At 39.8% G+C, this 17,782-nt stretch overlaps 1 protein-coding gene across 1 annotated transcript in view; it reads right to left on the reverse strand.

Moving 5' to 3' along the window:
- Positions 1 to 10,265: 10,265 nt before the first annotated feature.
- The window catches only part of CD109 (CD109 molecule), a 197,275-nt gene continuing 189,758 nt past the window's right edge, over positions 10,266 to 17,782 (reverse strand). Inside the window, 1 exon segment of the mRNA XM_049776808.1 lies at positions 10,266 to 10,591. Within this exon segment, the coding sequence (XP_049632765.1) occupies positions 10,416 to 10,591 (176 nt within the window). The 3' untranslated portion in view covers positions 10,266 to 10,415.

Below are 17,782 nucleotides of genomic sequence, written 5' to 3' on the forward strand. Positions count from 1 at the left end.
CCCCACCAGCACTGATTGTTCTCATTCTTTGTGATGTGCGCCAATCTCTGCGGTGTGAGGTGGTATCTCATCGTTGTTTTGATTTGCATCTTCCTCATGATTAGTGATGTGGAGCATTTTTTCATATGCCTTTTGGCCATTTGTATTTCTTTTTTATCAAAGTGTCTGTTCATGTCTTCTCCCCATTTTTTGATGGGATTAGATGTTTTTTTCTTGTAAAGTTCTGTCAGTGCCCTGTATATTTTGGATATTAGCCCCTTATCTGAAGGGTGTTGGGTGAATAGTTTCTCCCACTCACTGGGTGACTCTTGTATCCTGGGCACTATTTCTTTTGAGGTGCAGAAGCTTCTCAGTTTAATGTATTCCCATCTGTTAATCTCTGCTTCCACTTGCTTGGAGAGTGCAGTTTCCTCCTTGAAGATGCCTTTAGTCTCAATGTCATGGAGTGTTTTACCTACGTGTTGTTTTATATACCTTATGGTATCTGGTCTGATATTCCAAGAAAAAAATCAAAGAGGAAATAAAAACTTTCCTGAAAACAAATGACATTGAAGACACAATCTATCAGAATCTATGGGACACAGTAAAAGCAGTACTGAGAGGGAAATTTATAGTTTTGCAAGCACACATCAGGAAGGAATAAGGGGCTTACCTAAATAACTTAATGATGCAGCTTATAAAACTAGAAAATGATCAACAAATATAAGAACCAAATATAAGTAGACAGAGGAATTAACAAAGCTTAGAGCAAAAATCAATGAAGTGGAAACCCAAAAAACAATCTGAACGATCAACAAAAGCAGAAGTTTTTCTTTGAAAAAATAAAGAAGATTGATAGATTACTGGCAAAACTCATAAAGAGAAACTTGATAAACTGTATAAGAAATGAAAACAGGGAGATCACTACAGACATTGGAGATATTCAAAGGGTATGCTATGAAACATGAGAACCTGGAAGAAATGGATAAATTATTGGACTCATAACCTTCCACGGTTGAATAATGAGTATGTAAATATCTAAATGTAAATATCTAAACACCCCCATCACTATTGAGGAAATTAAAGCAGCTTTTATATATATATACAACATGACCAAGCAGGATTCATTCTAGGGAGGCAAGGATGGTTCAACATATTCACAGATACAAAGACTACCCATAGAATGGAAGAAACTTTTCTCAATACCCATCAGATAAGAGGTTAATATCTAAGATAAACAAGGCACTGATTAAGATTTACAAGAAAACACAGTTAGCCCCATCAAAAAAATGGGAGAAGAAATTAACAGACATTTCCTCGAAGAAGAAATATAGAAGGCCAAATGGCACATGAAAAAGTGTTCCACATCACTAATCATCACAGAGTTGCAAATCAAAACAATGATATATCATTTCACACCATTGCTGAAATGGATGTGGGCAGAAAGGGACTCTCATTCACTGCTGGTGGAAATGCACATTGATCCATCCAGCCTTTTTTGAGAACAATATGGCCCTCCCTCAAAAAGCTAGAAATTGAGCTTCCATAAGACCCTAGGGATTTACCCTAGGAACACAATACAAAAAAGTGCTCTCTGTACTCCTAAGTTTACAGCACTATTTACAATAGCCAAAATCTTGAAACAACCCAGGTGCCCAACAATAGATGAGTGGCTAAAGAAATCGTGGTATATCTACATAATTAAATACTATATAGCCATTAGGAAAATGAAGTCATGAAATTTATTTATACATGGATAGACATGGACAGCATTGTGCTGAGCGAAATGAGCCAAAGGGAAAGGAATAGACATAGAGTAATCTCACTCATATAAGAAAAACAAGAGATAGTATGGTAATATTACCCAGAGACAATAGAGATTAAGAGGTTCAGCCCAGAATAGAAAGCTCACCACAAAGAGCAGTGTCACGAGTAGAGAAGGGCCTACTAGGACAATGATAACTGATTGTTATCATTTATCATGTTATCATGTCAGAACTTATTGCTCTAGTCAAAAACTCAGTGCTAAAAGTGGAGAAAATAACAGGAAAGGCACCTCTCCATTAACAATAGTGCACATGACAGTGTCAAAAAGGGAAAAGAGGTAGAAGCAAAATGCCTTTCCTAGAGCAAGGCAGGGTGTGGTGTGGGAAGATGGGAGGGAAATGGGAGACATCAGTGACAGGAAGGGTGCACTGGTGATGGATGATGTACATTGTATGATCAAAATCTAACAATGAACAATTTTGTAAACATGGTGCTCAAATAAAGCAATTTAAAAAGAACCATCTGGAAACTTAACAATTCTGATTCATAACTAATCTATAAAAACTGAGGCTTTCTAGAGGTTAAAACAGGACTTCCTTGTTATACCAAGTTTTATATATTACCAAACATGTTTGGAAAGTGCCATTAGATACATTTCCAAATAATAATTACAGTATATTTTCCCCATATCCAAATTCAGTTTCTTAGAGTTGAGATATTAACTTGTTATTTTGTCCAATGATTTTCGTGATTCCTACAACTATGTGAGAATAATAATCATGTTAAGTTCATCGACATAACTAAGTGATCTGGAAGTGCCCAGAGTCACTTGGCTAAAGGGTTTCTCAACCCTGATTCTACTGATACTTGTGTCTAAATAATTCTTTGATATAGAAAGTGATCCTGTACCTGTAGGATATTTTACAGCATACTTGGTCTTTCTTTTTTTCTCTCTCTCTCTCTTTTTTCCAGTTATTGCCTATTATTTTAATGTGTTTTTAAAAAAACAAAACACATGCATATTTACTTTGTCCCTCAAGATCGCAGATTGTGCTTTTTTCCTGCTAAGCCAGCCTAGACACACCAAGGACCATAATCTCTCCAGGACCCAGACCCGGTAAGATGTCGCCACCCAATGAATGTGGGGCCGATTTCTGCCATGTGATTGAGCACCCAGAGACTTAAAAGGCATGACAGCCACGCTCTCTGCTTTTTCCTGCTGAGCCAGCCTAGACACACCAAGGATCATAATCTCTCCAGGACCCACACCCGGTAAGATGTCCCCACCCAACGAATGTGGGGCTGATTCCTGCCATGTGATTGGGCACCCAGAGACTTAAAAGGGACAGCGGCCATGCTCTCTGCCTTTTTCCTGCTGAACCAGCCTAGACACACCAAGGACCATAATCTCTTCAGGACCCAGACCTTGTAAGATGTCACCACCCAACGAATGTGGGGCAGATTCCTGACATGTGATTGGGCACCCAGAGACCTAAAAGGCAAGGCGGCCATGCTCTCTGCCTTTTTCCTGCTGAGCCAGCCTAGACACACCAAGGACTATAATCTCTCCAGGACCCACACCCAAAAAGTGCGGTCACTCTGCTTCATTCCACAGCCGTGCTTATCTTGTAACCCCTGAATTCCATTTCTGCACATTGTAAAAAGCAATCTACAGCCTTACCAATGAAGTAATTTTACAGTAAATCCCATATTTACAGAAATCAAGATGGCTCCTCTAATAATCTAAAAAGTAGGAAACGTCTAGGTATCCTCTCAAATAAGAAGTTTAGAGTAGAATTATAGAAAATATTCAGGGAGCTCAAAAAAAGCATCGAAAGACTTGACTGGAGTACAATTAAGCATCAAGAGGATTTGTCAACTGAAATTAGAAATTTTCACACTGAACTAACATCAGAAAAACTGAGCTTATGCAACTGTTGCCAGGCACAGGGTTTGGGGAGACCCTATGCCAGAGGCTTTATCCCTAGGCTGGGGAGTGCTGGGAGGCTTGGCAGGCCCCATAGTCTAACCCCTCTTTTTCCCCTGGACTCCAGGCCCTCCCTGGGTGCTGGCTTAGGTAGCCAGAAGTGGGTTCAGGTGGATTTTTAAGGGAACTCAGGCTTCTCTCCTCCCTCCGTACTTCAGGGGGGTAGTTGCATGGGGAGGAGGGCGGGCAGACATCTGGCTTCTGGTTTTCTCTTTGATTCTAGAGACCAGCTCTTGCCAGGTATGGGGTTTGGGGAGACCCCATACCAGAGCCCTTCTTTCTGGCCTGGGGAGTGCTGGGAGACTTGGCAGGCCACCAGCCGTCCTTGTTTTTTTCCCCTAACTCCAGGTCTTCTCTGGTTGCCAGCTCACATGGCCAGGAGTGGGTTCAGGTGGACTCATAGTGGTCCTCAGGCTTCCCCCCTCCCTCTGTACTCCAGGGGGGAGGTGCATGGGGGGAGGGCGAGCAGACATCTGGTTACCGGTTTCCTCCTTGATTCTGGAAACCGGCTCTTGCCAGGTATGGGGTTTGGGGAGGCCCCATACCGGAGCCCTTCTCCCTGGCCTGGGGAGTGCTGGGAGGCTTGGCAGGCCCCCAGTCATCCTTGTCTTTTTTCCCCCTGACTCCATGCCTTTCCTGGATGCCAGCTCAGATGGCCAGGAGTGGGTTCAGGTGGAATCTTAGTGGTCCTCAGGCTTCCCCCTCCCTCCGTACTCCAGGGGAGAGGTACATGGGGGAGGGCGAGCAGACATCTGGTTACCGGTTTCCTCCTTGATTCTGGAGACCAGCTCTTGCCAGGTATGGGGTTTGGGGAGGCCCCATACCGGAGCCCTTCTCCCTGGCCTAGGGAGTGCTGGGAGGCTTGGCAGGCCCCCAGCCATCCTTGTCCTTTTCCCCTGACTCCAGGCTTTCCCTGGGTGCCAGCTTAGATGGCCAGGAGTGGTTTCAGGTGGACTCTTAGTGGTCCTCAGTCTTCCCCCCCTCCCTCTGTACCCAGGGGGGAGGTGCATGGGGGGAGGGTGAGCAGACATCTGGTTACCGGTTTCCTCCTTGATTCTGGAGACCAGCTCTTGCCAGGTATGGGGTTTGGGGAGGCCCCATACCGGAGCCCTTCTCCCTGGCCTGGGGAGTGCTGGGAGGCATTGGCAGGCCCCCCAGTCATCCTTGTCTTTTTCCCCCTGACTCCATGGCCTTTCCTGGATGCCAGCTCAGATGGCCAGGAGTGGGTTCAGGTGGGACTCTTAGTGGTCCTCAGGCTTCCCCCCTCCCTCCGTACTCCAGGGGGGAGATGCATGGGGAGGAGGGCGGGCAGACATCTGGCTTCCGGTTTCCTCCTTGATTCTGGAGACCAGCTCTTGCCAGGTATGGGGTTTGGGGAGGCCCCATACCAGAGCCCTTCTTTCTGGCCTGGGGAGTGCTGGAAGGCTTGGCAGGCCCCCAGCTGTCCTTGTCTTTTTCCCCTAACTCCAGGCCTTCCCTGGGTGCCAGCTCACATGGCCAGGAGTGGGTTCAGGTGGAATCTTAGTGGTCCTCAGGCTTCCCCCCCTCCCTCCGTACTCCAGGGGGGAGATGCATGGGGAAGAGGGCGAGCAGACATATGGCTTCCAGTTTCCTTCTTGATTCTGGAGACCAGCTCTTGCCAGGTATGGGGTTTGGGGAGGCCCCATTCCAGAGCCTTTCTCCCTGGCCTGGGGAGTGCTGGGAGGCTTGGCAGGCCCCCAGTCATCCTTGTCTTTTTTCCCTGACTCCAGGCCTTTCCTGGATGCCAGCTCAGATGGCCAGAAGTGGGTTCAGGTGGAATCTTAGTGGTCCTCAGGCTTCCCCCCTCCCTCCGTACTCCAGGGGGGAAGGTGTATGGGGAGGAGGGCGGGCAGACATCTGGCTTCTGGTTTCCTCCTTGATTCTGGAGACCAGCTTTTGCCAGGTATGGGGTTTGGGGAGGCCCCATACCAGAGCCCTTCTCCCTGGCCTAAGGAGTGCTGAGAGGTTTGGCAGGCCCCCAGTCATCCTTGTCTTTTCCCTCTGACTCCAGGCCTTCCATGGGTGCCAGCTCACATGGCCAGGAGTGGGTTCAGGTGGACTCTTAGTGGTCCTCAGGCTTCCTCCTACCTCTCCCTACAGTAATGGGAATGTGCTTTGGGAGAAGGGAGGGCCGTTCTAGCACTGGTTTATGTTGGGTCACTAGAATTTTTTTCTCCTTGTTTTCTTGTTGATAGTATTGTATGCATATATTTTATATATCCATAACACCCATCTTGTATTGTGACCTTGATACTGCCCTACAAATCTCATTTCTAATATTTTACTGCCTCAGTCCCAACCCTTATTTCCCCCATCTTCCCATGTAGGTGCGGCTCATGACATGAAGCTCACCACACAGAGTGATAAGTGCAGTTAGAGAAATAACTACACTGAAAACTATCATAACAATGTCAATAAATGAGGGAAAAAGAAAGCCTGTCTCGAGCACAGGTGTGGGTGGGGTGGGGAATAGGTAGATCTGGGAAATTGGTGGGGGGAATCCTGCACTGGTGAAGGGGGTGTTCTTTACATGACTGTAATCGTAAAACTACAATTATATTTGTAATCACGGTGTTTAAATAAAGATAATTTATTTAAAAAATCCCAGATTGTAGTACATTATAACATTTCTTAGTAGTACACAAAGCAGTCTAAAGCCATAAATTTATGTAACTCCTTTATTTTTTTTTTTTTTTGGTTTTTTTTGGGCCACACCCGGCGTTGCTCAGGGGTTACTCCTGGCTGTCTGCTCAGAAATAGCTCCTGGCAGGCACAGGGGACCATATGGGACACCGGGATTCGAACCAACCACCTTTGGTTCTGGATTGGCTGCTTGCAAGGCAAACGTCGTTGAGCTATCTCTCCGGGCCCTATGTAACTCCTTTAACATTAAAGGCTATAGTATTGTTGACACAGTTGATCATAATACATTATTTCATTAAGGATGAGTCAAAGGAGCACAGCAAAGACGGTGTTAGTGTGACAATTGTTTGCATAGGCCCAGCAAAATATAGGGGACATGGAAAGGAAAAGCCTTGGCCTAAATAAGGAGACCTTATACTTGGTCTTTCTTATACTTCTTTTCTTATACTTTCTTACCTTATACTTGGTCTTTCTTCAGTACCTGCCAGTGCAACTACCTTCAGTTCTATAAATGAAACTATCTTCATATATTTCCAAGTGTCACTGGATTCAAAAGCACGACTAATTAATACTCCCCATACTATTTTTAGTTCATAGACATGTAAAATTTCCATAGCAGGAGAAATAGTTTCATTTTATAAATGGGATCAAAGATATAATAAGGCCTTTGTTTCACAGCAGCCAATCTGGCACTACATTTGGTTCCCAGCACCACCAAGAGTAGCTCCTGTGCACAGAACCAGGAATAAGCCAAAGCACCAGGGGGTATGGCCCCCAAAACAAATAAATACACAAACAAATAAATTATAAAACATTGGAAGGGAATTGAGAAGTTGTGAAAGATTTACACTGCGTTCAACAATGCATGTTTCCTCTCTTATGTGTTTAAACACAACATGTGTTTGAATTCTCTAACTGACTTCCAGAAGTTGAATGGGTCTTTACCTCCTATTTTCTTTGTATATCACTTACCTTCCCATGAACTCCACTCTAGTAGTTAAAACAAAGAATAAGGAGGAAGGTGAGAGAGCTGGAGTGAAATGTCTTCATGCATAACAAAAACTACTTTAATACGATGCTTACTCTAAACTAACTATTCTCTGACACTTTGTTACTCATCATTAACTTGGTTTAGTAAACTTAATTTAGACGTGTAATATATTTGCTTTAAGCTAAAATAAAAATAACACTAATAAAAAAATAATAATAAATAGGTAGAAATTTTAATTTTTATTGATAATCCATGATTCCCTTTGGGCTACAAAATAAAGTACAATTAACAAAACATTTCATTTCAAATATTAAATATAGTATCACCTTAATATAGAAATCTTTAGTTTCGAGGATAAAATTTATTTCAACAGTATCCTTAATGCAATAGTTTCTGAAAATAGAAGATTTATAAATGAATGTTATAAAGTTTTCTATGTATATAAGAAATTGACTCTCCAGATCAGCATACCTGACAAAAATTCTAGAACATACACACTTGAAGGATAAGAAAAAGGCTCATAATCCATTGACACAATTGAAGAAAAACCTTAGACATATAAAAATGAAATATGAAACTACCTTCTATCACTGATTCAATTGCAATGGGCAGATGAATAGTCAATTATGACTTTATGACATAAAAATAAAATTAGTCTTTAAAAAGCATTAATACATATATTGATATCATTCCTATTACAGAGATGCATACACCAATGTAAAAAATAAAAAGGCATTCAAGCCAGAAAATCACAAATCATATAGAAAATGTAAATTCTAGTCTAGGTTACAATCATTGAAATTAAAATGGCATTTTATGGAATGGTGAGATAAGATAAACTATCTTTTGAAAATATCTAAAAATTAACTCATTGTCTAGAAACACGTTTAAAACAAACCTAACTCTAGAACACACTTCATTTTGCATGTATATTTACTATTCTGTTTCCTAAAAAAAAAACAAAAAGCAGAATAAAAATCCTCTAAAGTAGTGATCAAAGCAACTTTGTTTTAAAATTTCATCTGGACATAGTATAAACACTTGAATCAATTATAGGACAGTACATTTTTAGAGATGTGATTTACTTACAAATCTGAATACAAAGAAAAATGAGTAAGTTTAATTGTTTTTTTTTAGATTTTTTTAAAATAATATATCTAATTAAGCACCATGATTACAAACATTTTTAGAAGCTTCTACCAAGAATAGAAAAGCTTCAGAGACTTCTCAAAGATCAGGCACTTTAAAGTTGTAACAAAGAATTCCAGCTTATATGCTAGCAGGTTAATAAACCAGCTTTGTTAAAAACAATGAAGATAAAACATAACTCCAAAGTCTTAAATATAAGAGAACATAAGTGTTGAAAGTAATTAATGAATCTAATAAAAAATTAAGGTAAGTGATATTACATTGCAGAATATATATATGTATATATAAACACAATCCGAAGTTAGGGTAAATGTAATTTATTTTTAAAACATATACATGCTCTAAAGAATGAGTTCAGGTGGGGCTGGAGAGAGAGTTCAAGAGGTAAAGACTTGCTTTGCATGAGGCAGCCCAGATGGTCTCCCCATGCCCGCCATCTTTAAGTGCAGAGCCAGGAGTGATTCCTGAGCACAGCCAGGTTAGTCCCCCAAAAGAATAAGAGCAAAGATAATTATACTATCTAGAATTTTAAAAATTCATGACTGTTTTTGCATACAAAGTAATAAATTGTTAGATAATAGACAAACATTTTAGCAAAATGTTTCACAGATTCAAATCTAACAATAAAACCAAACCAGAGACACTAATGATAGATAGCTTGAAAGTCATAAATTAGAACCATAGCGCAAAACATAGAAGCATTTCATTGACAAAGCATATTTTAATATGCATTAAATAGATTACATGCTTTAATTTTTAGGGATTTAAATCTATACATTGCAGACCAGTATGATTCATTCTTTTTGGAACCCAGAAACTATTATTTTTCTCAATGTCTACCTGACAGCTAGATCAGAGAGTTAAAAGATAAAATTAAACTAAACTGTTTCTTCTTTGATTTAGTTAGAGCTTAGGTTGTGGTCTTGTGTTTTGTTTTTTTTGGTATATATCTGAAATATTTTAATATTTTAAAAGAACCAAAGAGAAGAAAAAAAAAAGAAAGAGGGAAAGAAATTTTTCTTTAAAATTTTCACCAGATACATGAAAAGCAGTCTTCTGGATACAGATGCTGAATGACTCAGTTTGCTCAAAGTTCAATCATCTTTGAGGAGAGCATTAGGTGTCACCAGGCAGATGAGAGTCTGATGCTCAAACTCCATTCCCTAGAAAATGTTCTATAATCCTAGACAGAGTTCTAGAATACTTGGGATTTGACAAATCTTTCATCTATATCAAACCCCAACCTCTTTCCTAGACACTATATTGGATTGGGGGTGCAGCTCACAAGTAGCAGAGCACATGCTTTGCATGTTAAAGACCCTGAGTTCAATGTCCTGCACTACACCAGGTGACAAGACCTCTCTAATTAAAAATAAAAATTAGCGCCATTTTCATTTTTATTGTATTTATCATAGAAATAAAAACATATTTAATAAAAATATTAACTGTACTGTTAAGGTGCTATGAACTGTGGGGTGATGGTATATATGAAAAAAGAAGGGAATGAGCTCTTTCTTCTAGTTGTTTTCTATTTGGAAATTCATCTTGAGTACCACACTAGTGCAAAATGTTTAGGAAATTAAGTTCATTTTTTCCAGCAATCAAAGAGAATAATCTAAAATAAAAAAAGCTAGCATTTTCCAAAAAAAAAATCCTAAAGACTTAAGGGGGGGATAGATGACTGTCATTCATTCTATGTCATTCTGTCATTCATTATGTTTAATTCTGTCCTACACAGAGTCTAGACAGACTAAAACATAAGGTGCACTCTCTCTTCACTCCCACCAAACAACCCCTAGCCCAGAAAAAAAAAGTGACCTCTTAAATTAGATGCAATATCTGATTATAAAAATGAGATGTTTTTTCTTAAAAAATCCATCACAGCCAATGCTGCAAAGAGAACAGAAGTGTGAAACAGAGAACCAAAAGGACCAAGGAGGGAGGGAGAGCAAATGAAGCTCTGTTCTCGCAGGGAAGGCAGCCAGGAGAGTCTCCACAAAAGTTGCAGAAGGACAGCTGTGCTTTGGAGTTGTAACTTCTCACTGCTTGTCTCCCTGTTCAAAGAGATACTAGGCATCAGTTTCCATGTCTTTATTTAGAAACATTCACTTTGCCAATACTTAAGAGCCATTTAAATGCATTTTTCCACATTTTCCATTATTGGTCTAATTTTATTGTCCTTTATAAGAAGCAAATGAAATTCTTCAAGAGGGAGAATTTCTAAATGGCTAACCAAATCCAAAAGAGAAAAACCCTGCTTAAATGCACTGCAGTGGACCAACATGAATGTATTGAGTCACAATCACAAACAACTTTCTTCCTGCTAAAATAGAAGCATTCTTCAACCTCCACAGGAGACTGTTTAGTAGGACATTTCTGCATTCAGGTAATTAAACTTTTTTTTTAGGTTTCTGGATCTTTACTCCAATAACAAAGGATATATAGGGTTAAATACTCTAACCACTTAGATTCTTGGTGTAAAAGAAGTTCTTAGAAATGTCTTATCCCTGAGCGTCACCGGGTGTGGCCCAAAAAAAAGAAATGTCTTATAGGGAAATTTCTTTTCTTTTTCTTTTTTTTTTTTTTTTGATTTTTGGGCCACACCTGGTGATGCTCAAGGGTTACTCCTGACTTTGCGCTCAGAAATCACTCCTAGCTTGGGGAACCACCTGGGGTTTCCCGGGATTGAACTAATTAAACTTTTTTTAATATAATTTTTATTTTGATCATAGTGGTTTACATGTTGTTGACAATAATATTTTAGTTAAATATTTACATAACATCTGGGGGGATTCCCATCACCAAATTGTCCTCCCTACACCTCCGTTTTTGTCCTATCTCCCGTATCCTCTTCCCTCACCCCCAGGGCTGCTAGAATATGTGGTCTCCTATGTACCTATCCTACTACATAGTAGTCTTGCATCTGGTTGTTTTGAGGCCACACTCAGCTATGCTCAGGGTTTACTCCTGGCTTAGTGCCAAAGGGCGGTGCTAGGATCAAACCCCAGTGGCTGAATGCAAAGCAAGTGTTTTAATCTTTGTACTATCTCCTGTACTTGAGTTCTATTAGACATCAGCCTTCTTATATAAAAACATTAAAAATGAAGAGAAATATGCTATGCAACACCTTGTTTTACTACTTCAAAATGTTGAGCACAGAATCTATTAAGAAAAACTTTCAACATGAGGGCCTGAATAATAGTTCAGTGAGTAGTGCACTTGCATTGCAAGCTGTCAACCTGGGTCTGGCCCAAAAACTAAAACTAAAACAAAAATAACTTTCAACTTGAGTTAGTATAAAATATAAATGATTTTTATTTGTACCTGCTTTAAGATCCTATTTTCACATTTCATAATTTTTATCTTAATAATATAAAATATTTCTTCATTTTAAGGAATACAAGATGTATTGGAACATTTTTTATTATTCAAACCACTCCATCTTGGATTAGTCTTTTCATTTTAGGGTTTTTTTTGGTTTAGGGTCACACCTGGCTGTACTTAAGGGTTACTCCTGGCTCTGCATCACTTCTGGCAGGCTCAGGAGTATCAGTTGTTTATAAATTAAGTACCCTGCCCACTATACTATCATTCTAGCCCCACATCTTGTTTTTTTAAATGTTCCCCTTTTATAATAAAGTTGTTTTTCACAAAAATAAAAGCATAAGCCATGCACTGACTCTTGTTTCCTAAATGTTTAAAATGTCTTCTACAGACCTCAAACCATAAAATGGAAAATTTTGCAACTAAGTTAAGTAACGATGTTAGATAACTAGCTACTGTCTGTGAGGCTCCACAGCATATCTCTCTTTCCCCTAGATAAAAAGGTGGTACACCAGTTTTTCCATAAAATGTCCCACAAGAATCTGAGGAGATGCTATTCCCAATTTCAGGAGAAAAAGAGAAGAAATGGTTTCTTAACTCAAGAGAGAATTGTTTCCAATACTTTAATTGTACATGAATGTCCTCCCAAGCACTGCCAACAATGTGGGAAGGTTAATTCTGAGGGTTTTTTTTATAGTAGTGTTAATTTTTATTACAATGATGTACCCCAGGACCATTAAAGTGCTCTAAGACCCTCTACCACTGTCCCTATGTTTGTAATTACTTATCACATAAAAATGACTCTCCAGCATCCTGTTATTGTGATTCCTAGATATGTGGACAAGTCTAAGATTCATTACAATTATAGCCCTCAACCTGGAGAGGACACACTTGCAAAGTATCACTCTGTGACAGAATGAAAATTGGTCCTAATAAATTTAGATGATCTCCAAATCATATCTATACTAAAATTTCTTATCTTTTATAAATAAGAAGTTACCAGTAAAATTTAAGCTAATTTTTCCACACTGTATTTTCTTGATATACCAAACAAAATCTATTAAACAATGAAAATTTTATCACAACAGACTCCTTCAATAAAGAAACAGTAAACCCATTAATGCTGTTCATATAAACCCCTCACAGTGCTGTTCTTGTTCTTTTCTGGAGAACTATCATTTTAAAGCAGGGAGCTGATGAGATGCATGCTGGGACTATAATCAAAGTTTGGAAATGCAACATAACTAAACATTTTTCTGTCATTTTGACATTTTCTCTACAAATGTTATACATTTTAATACAAGTAAACACCTAAATGTTATAAGCAGAAACATCACTTTCTACTCTTGCATGCTAAATGCTATCATGTGAGCCCTAAAAATTAGCAATTATCTTCATTTAAATTGAAAGTGATTGGACAATTTGATGCTAGAGGTGAGGTAACTATATACATCAGTATAAGAGCCAACACTATTGTAAATGTGTGAATTGAACTATAATAACTAAAGCCCATTTATTTTTATTTTTTTGAGGCCATACGAGAAATGCTTAAGGCTTTCTCCTCACTTTGTGCTCAAGGATCACTTTGGGGGGGATCAGATAGGCTTCCAGGGACTAAAACTGGTATGGTTGTGTGCAGCTAAAGAACCCCTATCCACTATACTATCTCTCTGACTCCCTAATATTAAATTTTTTAATGAATTTCCTAAGGAAGTAGGTGAGAGTGGGAGGGAAAAGCAGGCAATCTTTGGGGATGCTGACAATAGGGGCTGCTTTTGAAGTTAAAACATTGTCCTGGAACTCTATTAAAAACATCATAAAATCCTTCCCTGGAGGTGAGTTTACAAGCCCAGAAAGGGGAAGCCTTTGAACTCTGCTGGAACTCAGGAGCCAGCACCCATATCTGCCTGTCTTCTGTGCTGTGCTCCATTTTTGGCCTGATTTCATCCTGTGTGTGGCTCATCTGCAGACGGCTCGCTGTCGCTGGAGCCTTCCCTGGAGGTGAGCTTACACGCCCAGAAAGGGGAAGCTGCTGAACTCTGCTGGAACTCAAATGCCAGCACCTCTATCTGCCTGTCTTCTGTGCAGTGCTCAATTTTCAGCCTGATTTCATCCTGTGTGTGGCTCATCTGTGGACGGCTCACCTTCCCTGGAGCCTTCACTGGAGGTGAGTTTACAAGCCCAGAAAGGGTGGAGCCAGAGGAGCACGGCCGCTCCGCTTCGCTTCCCAGCCGTGCACATCATTTAGCCAATGAATACAACCACAACACGTAGAAAAACCCACAATACAAGTGTGACAATGGGGAAACAACGCAGGCCAGCACCAGACAGAGAATGACAATGGAACTCTGATGACTTCAACATGACCAACCAACTAGTCAGTCTCTCAGATACAGAGTTTAGAGTCGCAATATGGAAGATGTTCAAAGAACTCAAACAAAGTATAGAAGAGAACAATAATAAGAATCAAGAAAATATGAAGATAGAAATCAGAAAACTCCAAACTGAAATAACAGGTCTGAAAAACTCAGTAGATGAATTGAAGAAAAACATGGTTGAGCTTTCCCACGGGTTAACAGCAACTGAGGATATAAGTAGTACACTGGAAGATGAGATGAATAACAATTCCATACAGCAGAAGAAATTGGAAAAATGCCTTAAAGCAAATGATCAAACAATGGAAAAATTACACAAAGAATGGGAACAGATGAAAATAGAAGTCTATGATAAGCTCAACAGAAACAACTTAAGAATCATTGGAGTCCCAGAGACCCAGGAAGAAAATCTCCAGGAAGAATCAATGGTCAAGAACATCATTAAAGAGAAACTACCAGAGCTAATGAATACATGTGATCAAATCCTGCATGGCCTCAGAGTACCAACTAAAAGAGACCCCAGTAAAAACACCCCAAGACACATCTTAGTCACAATGACGAATCCCACATATAGAGACAGAATTCTGAATGCAGCAAGATCGAAAAAAGAAATTACATTCAAGGGAACATTCTTGAGATTTACTTGCAGACCTGTCACCAGAAACACTCAAGGCCAGAAGGCAGTGGTGGGACATAGTGACAAAACTCAATGAAATAAATGCTTCACCTAGAATACTGCACCCAGGAAAACTCACTTTCAGGTTTGAAGGAACAATACATGGTTTCACAGACAAAAAACTGCTCAGAAACTTTACAGACTCAAAACCATTCTTAAAAGAAAAACTGAATGCCATGCTTTAAGAAAAGACTGACCAACAGATGTACCAAACTTCGATATAAAGATGGCACTAACTCCCAGGACAATTCTTTCTCTCAACGTCAATGGACTAAATGCACCAGTTAAGAGACACAGAGTGGCTAAATGGATCAAAAACCTCAATCCAACCTTCTGCTACCTACGAGAAACACACCTGAATAGTCAGAACAAACATAGACTCAAAATAAAAGGCTGGAGGAAAAGCATCCAAGCAAACAACACCCATAAAAAAGCTGGAGTGGCCATACTAATATCAGATGATGCAAACTTTATACTTAGGAAAGTTGTAAGGGACAAAGATGGACATTTTGTTTTAATCAAGGGATACATACAGCAGGAAGAAATCACTCTCCTAAACATATATGCACCAAATGAGGGGCCAGCAAAATATTTAATAAAATTGTTGACAAATCTGAAAAATAATAATATCATAACAACACAATAATTTTGGGAGATCTCAACACAGCATTGTCAAGACTTGACAGGTCAACCAGACTGAAACGCAACAATAATATACTAGACCTGAACAGAGAAATAGAAGAAAGAGGCCTAGTAGATATATGCAGGACACTCCACCCCCAGAAGCCTGAATACACATTCTTCTCGATTATACATGGACATTCTCCAGAATAGACTACATGCTAGCACATAAAACATACCTGCATAATATGAAGAGGATAAAAATTTTGCAGGCTACCTTCGCTGACCACAAGGCTCTGAAATTATATGTGAACTACAAAGGGACACAAAAGATAAACTTTAATACCTGGAAGTTAAACAGCCTAATACTGAATAACCAGTGGGTCCGAGATGAAATCAAAGAGGAAATCAAAACTTTCCTAGAAACAAATGACAATGGAGAGACAAAGTATCAGAACCTATGGGACGCAGCAAAAGTGGTACTGAGAGGAAAATTTATAGCTTTGCAAGCACACATCAGGAAAGAAGAAGGGGCATACCTGAACAGCTTAATGATGCAGCTTATAGAATTAGAAAGTACTCAACAAAAGGACCCAAAAATAGGGAGACAGAAGGAAATAACAAAGCTGAGAGCAGAAATCAATGAAGTGGAAACCCAAAAAAAAAAAAATCCAAAAGATCAATGAAAGTAGAAGTTGGTTCTTTGAAAAAATAAACAATATTGATAGACCACTGGCAAAACTGAGAGAGAGAGAGAGAGAGAGAGAGAGAGAGACTTGATAACTCATATTAGGAATGAAAAAGGAAAGATCACCACTGATATTGTAGATATCAAAGGGTAATCAGAAACTACTTTGAGAAACTCTATGCCACTAAAAATGAAAACCTGGAAGAAATGGATAAATTCTTGGACTTTTATAATCTTCCACGGTTGAATAAAGAGGATGTGGCATATGTAAACACACCCATCACTATTTAGGACATTAAGACAGTAATCAAATGTCTGCCCAAAACCAAAAGTCCAGGTCCAGATGGATTTACTAATGAATTCTTTCAAACCTTTCAAGAGGAAATTCTACCAATCCTGGCAAGACTCTTTCATAAAATCAAAAAAACAGGAACACTTCCAAATAGCTTATATGAAGCCAACATCACCTTGATACATAAACCAAACAGGGATGCTACGAGAAAAGAAAATTACGGACCAATATCGCTGATGAATGCAGATGCAAAGATCCTCAACAAAATCCTGGCAAATAGGATTCAATGCCTCATTAAGAAGATCATCCACGACGATCAAGTAGGTTTTATCCCAGTAATGCAAGGATGCTTTAACATCCGTAAATCTATCAACATAATACACAACATCAACAAGGAAAATAAAATCACATGATTATATCAATAGACTCAGAGAAAGCATTTGATAAGGTCCAACACCCATTCTTGATCAAAACTCTCAGCAAGATGAGAATGGAAGGAACCTTTCTCAATATAGTTAAGGCCATCTAACAAGCCAGAGGCAAATATTGTCCTCAATGGAGAAAAACTGAAAGCCTTTCCTCTAAATTCTGGCACAAGACAAGGCTGTCCTCTCTCACCACTCCTATTCAACATAGCACTGGAAGTACTTGCTATAGTGATTAGGCAACAAAATGATGTCAAGGGAATCCAGATAGGAAAGGAAGAAGTCAAGCTCTCGCTATTTGCAGATGATATGATACTCTACGTAGAAAACCCTAAAGTCTCTACGAGAAAGCTTCTGGAAGCAATAGACTCATATAGCAAGGTGGCAGGCTACAAAATTAACACACAAAAATCAATGGCCTTTCTATACACCAATAATAATAAGGAAGAAATGGACATTAAGAAAACAACCCCGACTGAACTCTGCTGGATCTCAGATGCCAGCACCCCTACCTGCCTCTCTTCTGTGCTGTGCTGCATTTTCGGCCTGATTTCATCCTGTGTGTGGCTCATCTGCAGATGGTCCACCTTCCCGTGAGTCTTCTATGGAGAAGGCCCGCCTTCTTGTGAGCCTTCCATGGAGACGGCCCACCTTCCCGTGAGCCTTCTTTGGAGGTGACTCCACATGCCCAGAAAGGGAGGAGCCACTGAACTCTGCTGGATCTCAGATGCCAGCACCCCTATCTGCCTTTCTTCTGTGCTGTGCTGCATTTTCGGCCTGATTTCATCCTGTGTGTGGCTCATCTGCTGAGGGCCCACCTTCCTGTGAGCCTTCAGTGGAGGTG

This window comes from Suncus etruscus, chromosome 7, assembly GCF_024139225.1.
Source record: "Suncus etruscus isolate mSunEtr1 chromosome 7, mSunEtr1.pri.cur, whole genome shotgun sequence".
In the NCBI taxonomy this organism is placed as follows: Eukaryota; Metazoa; Chordata; class Mammalia; order Eulipotyphla; family Soricidae; genus Suncus; species Suncus etruscus.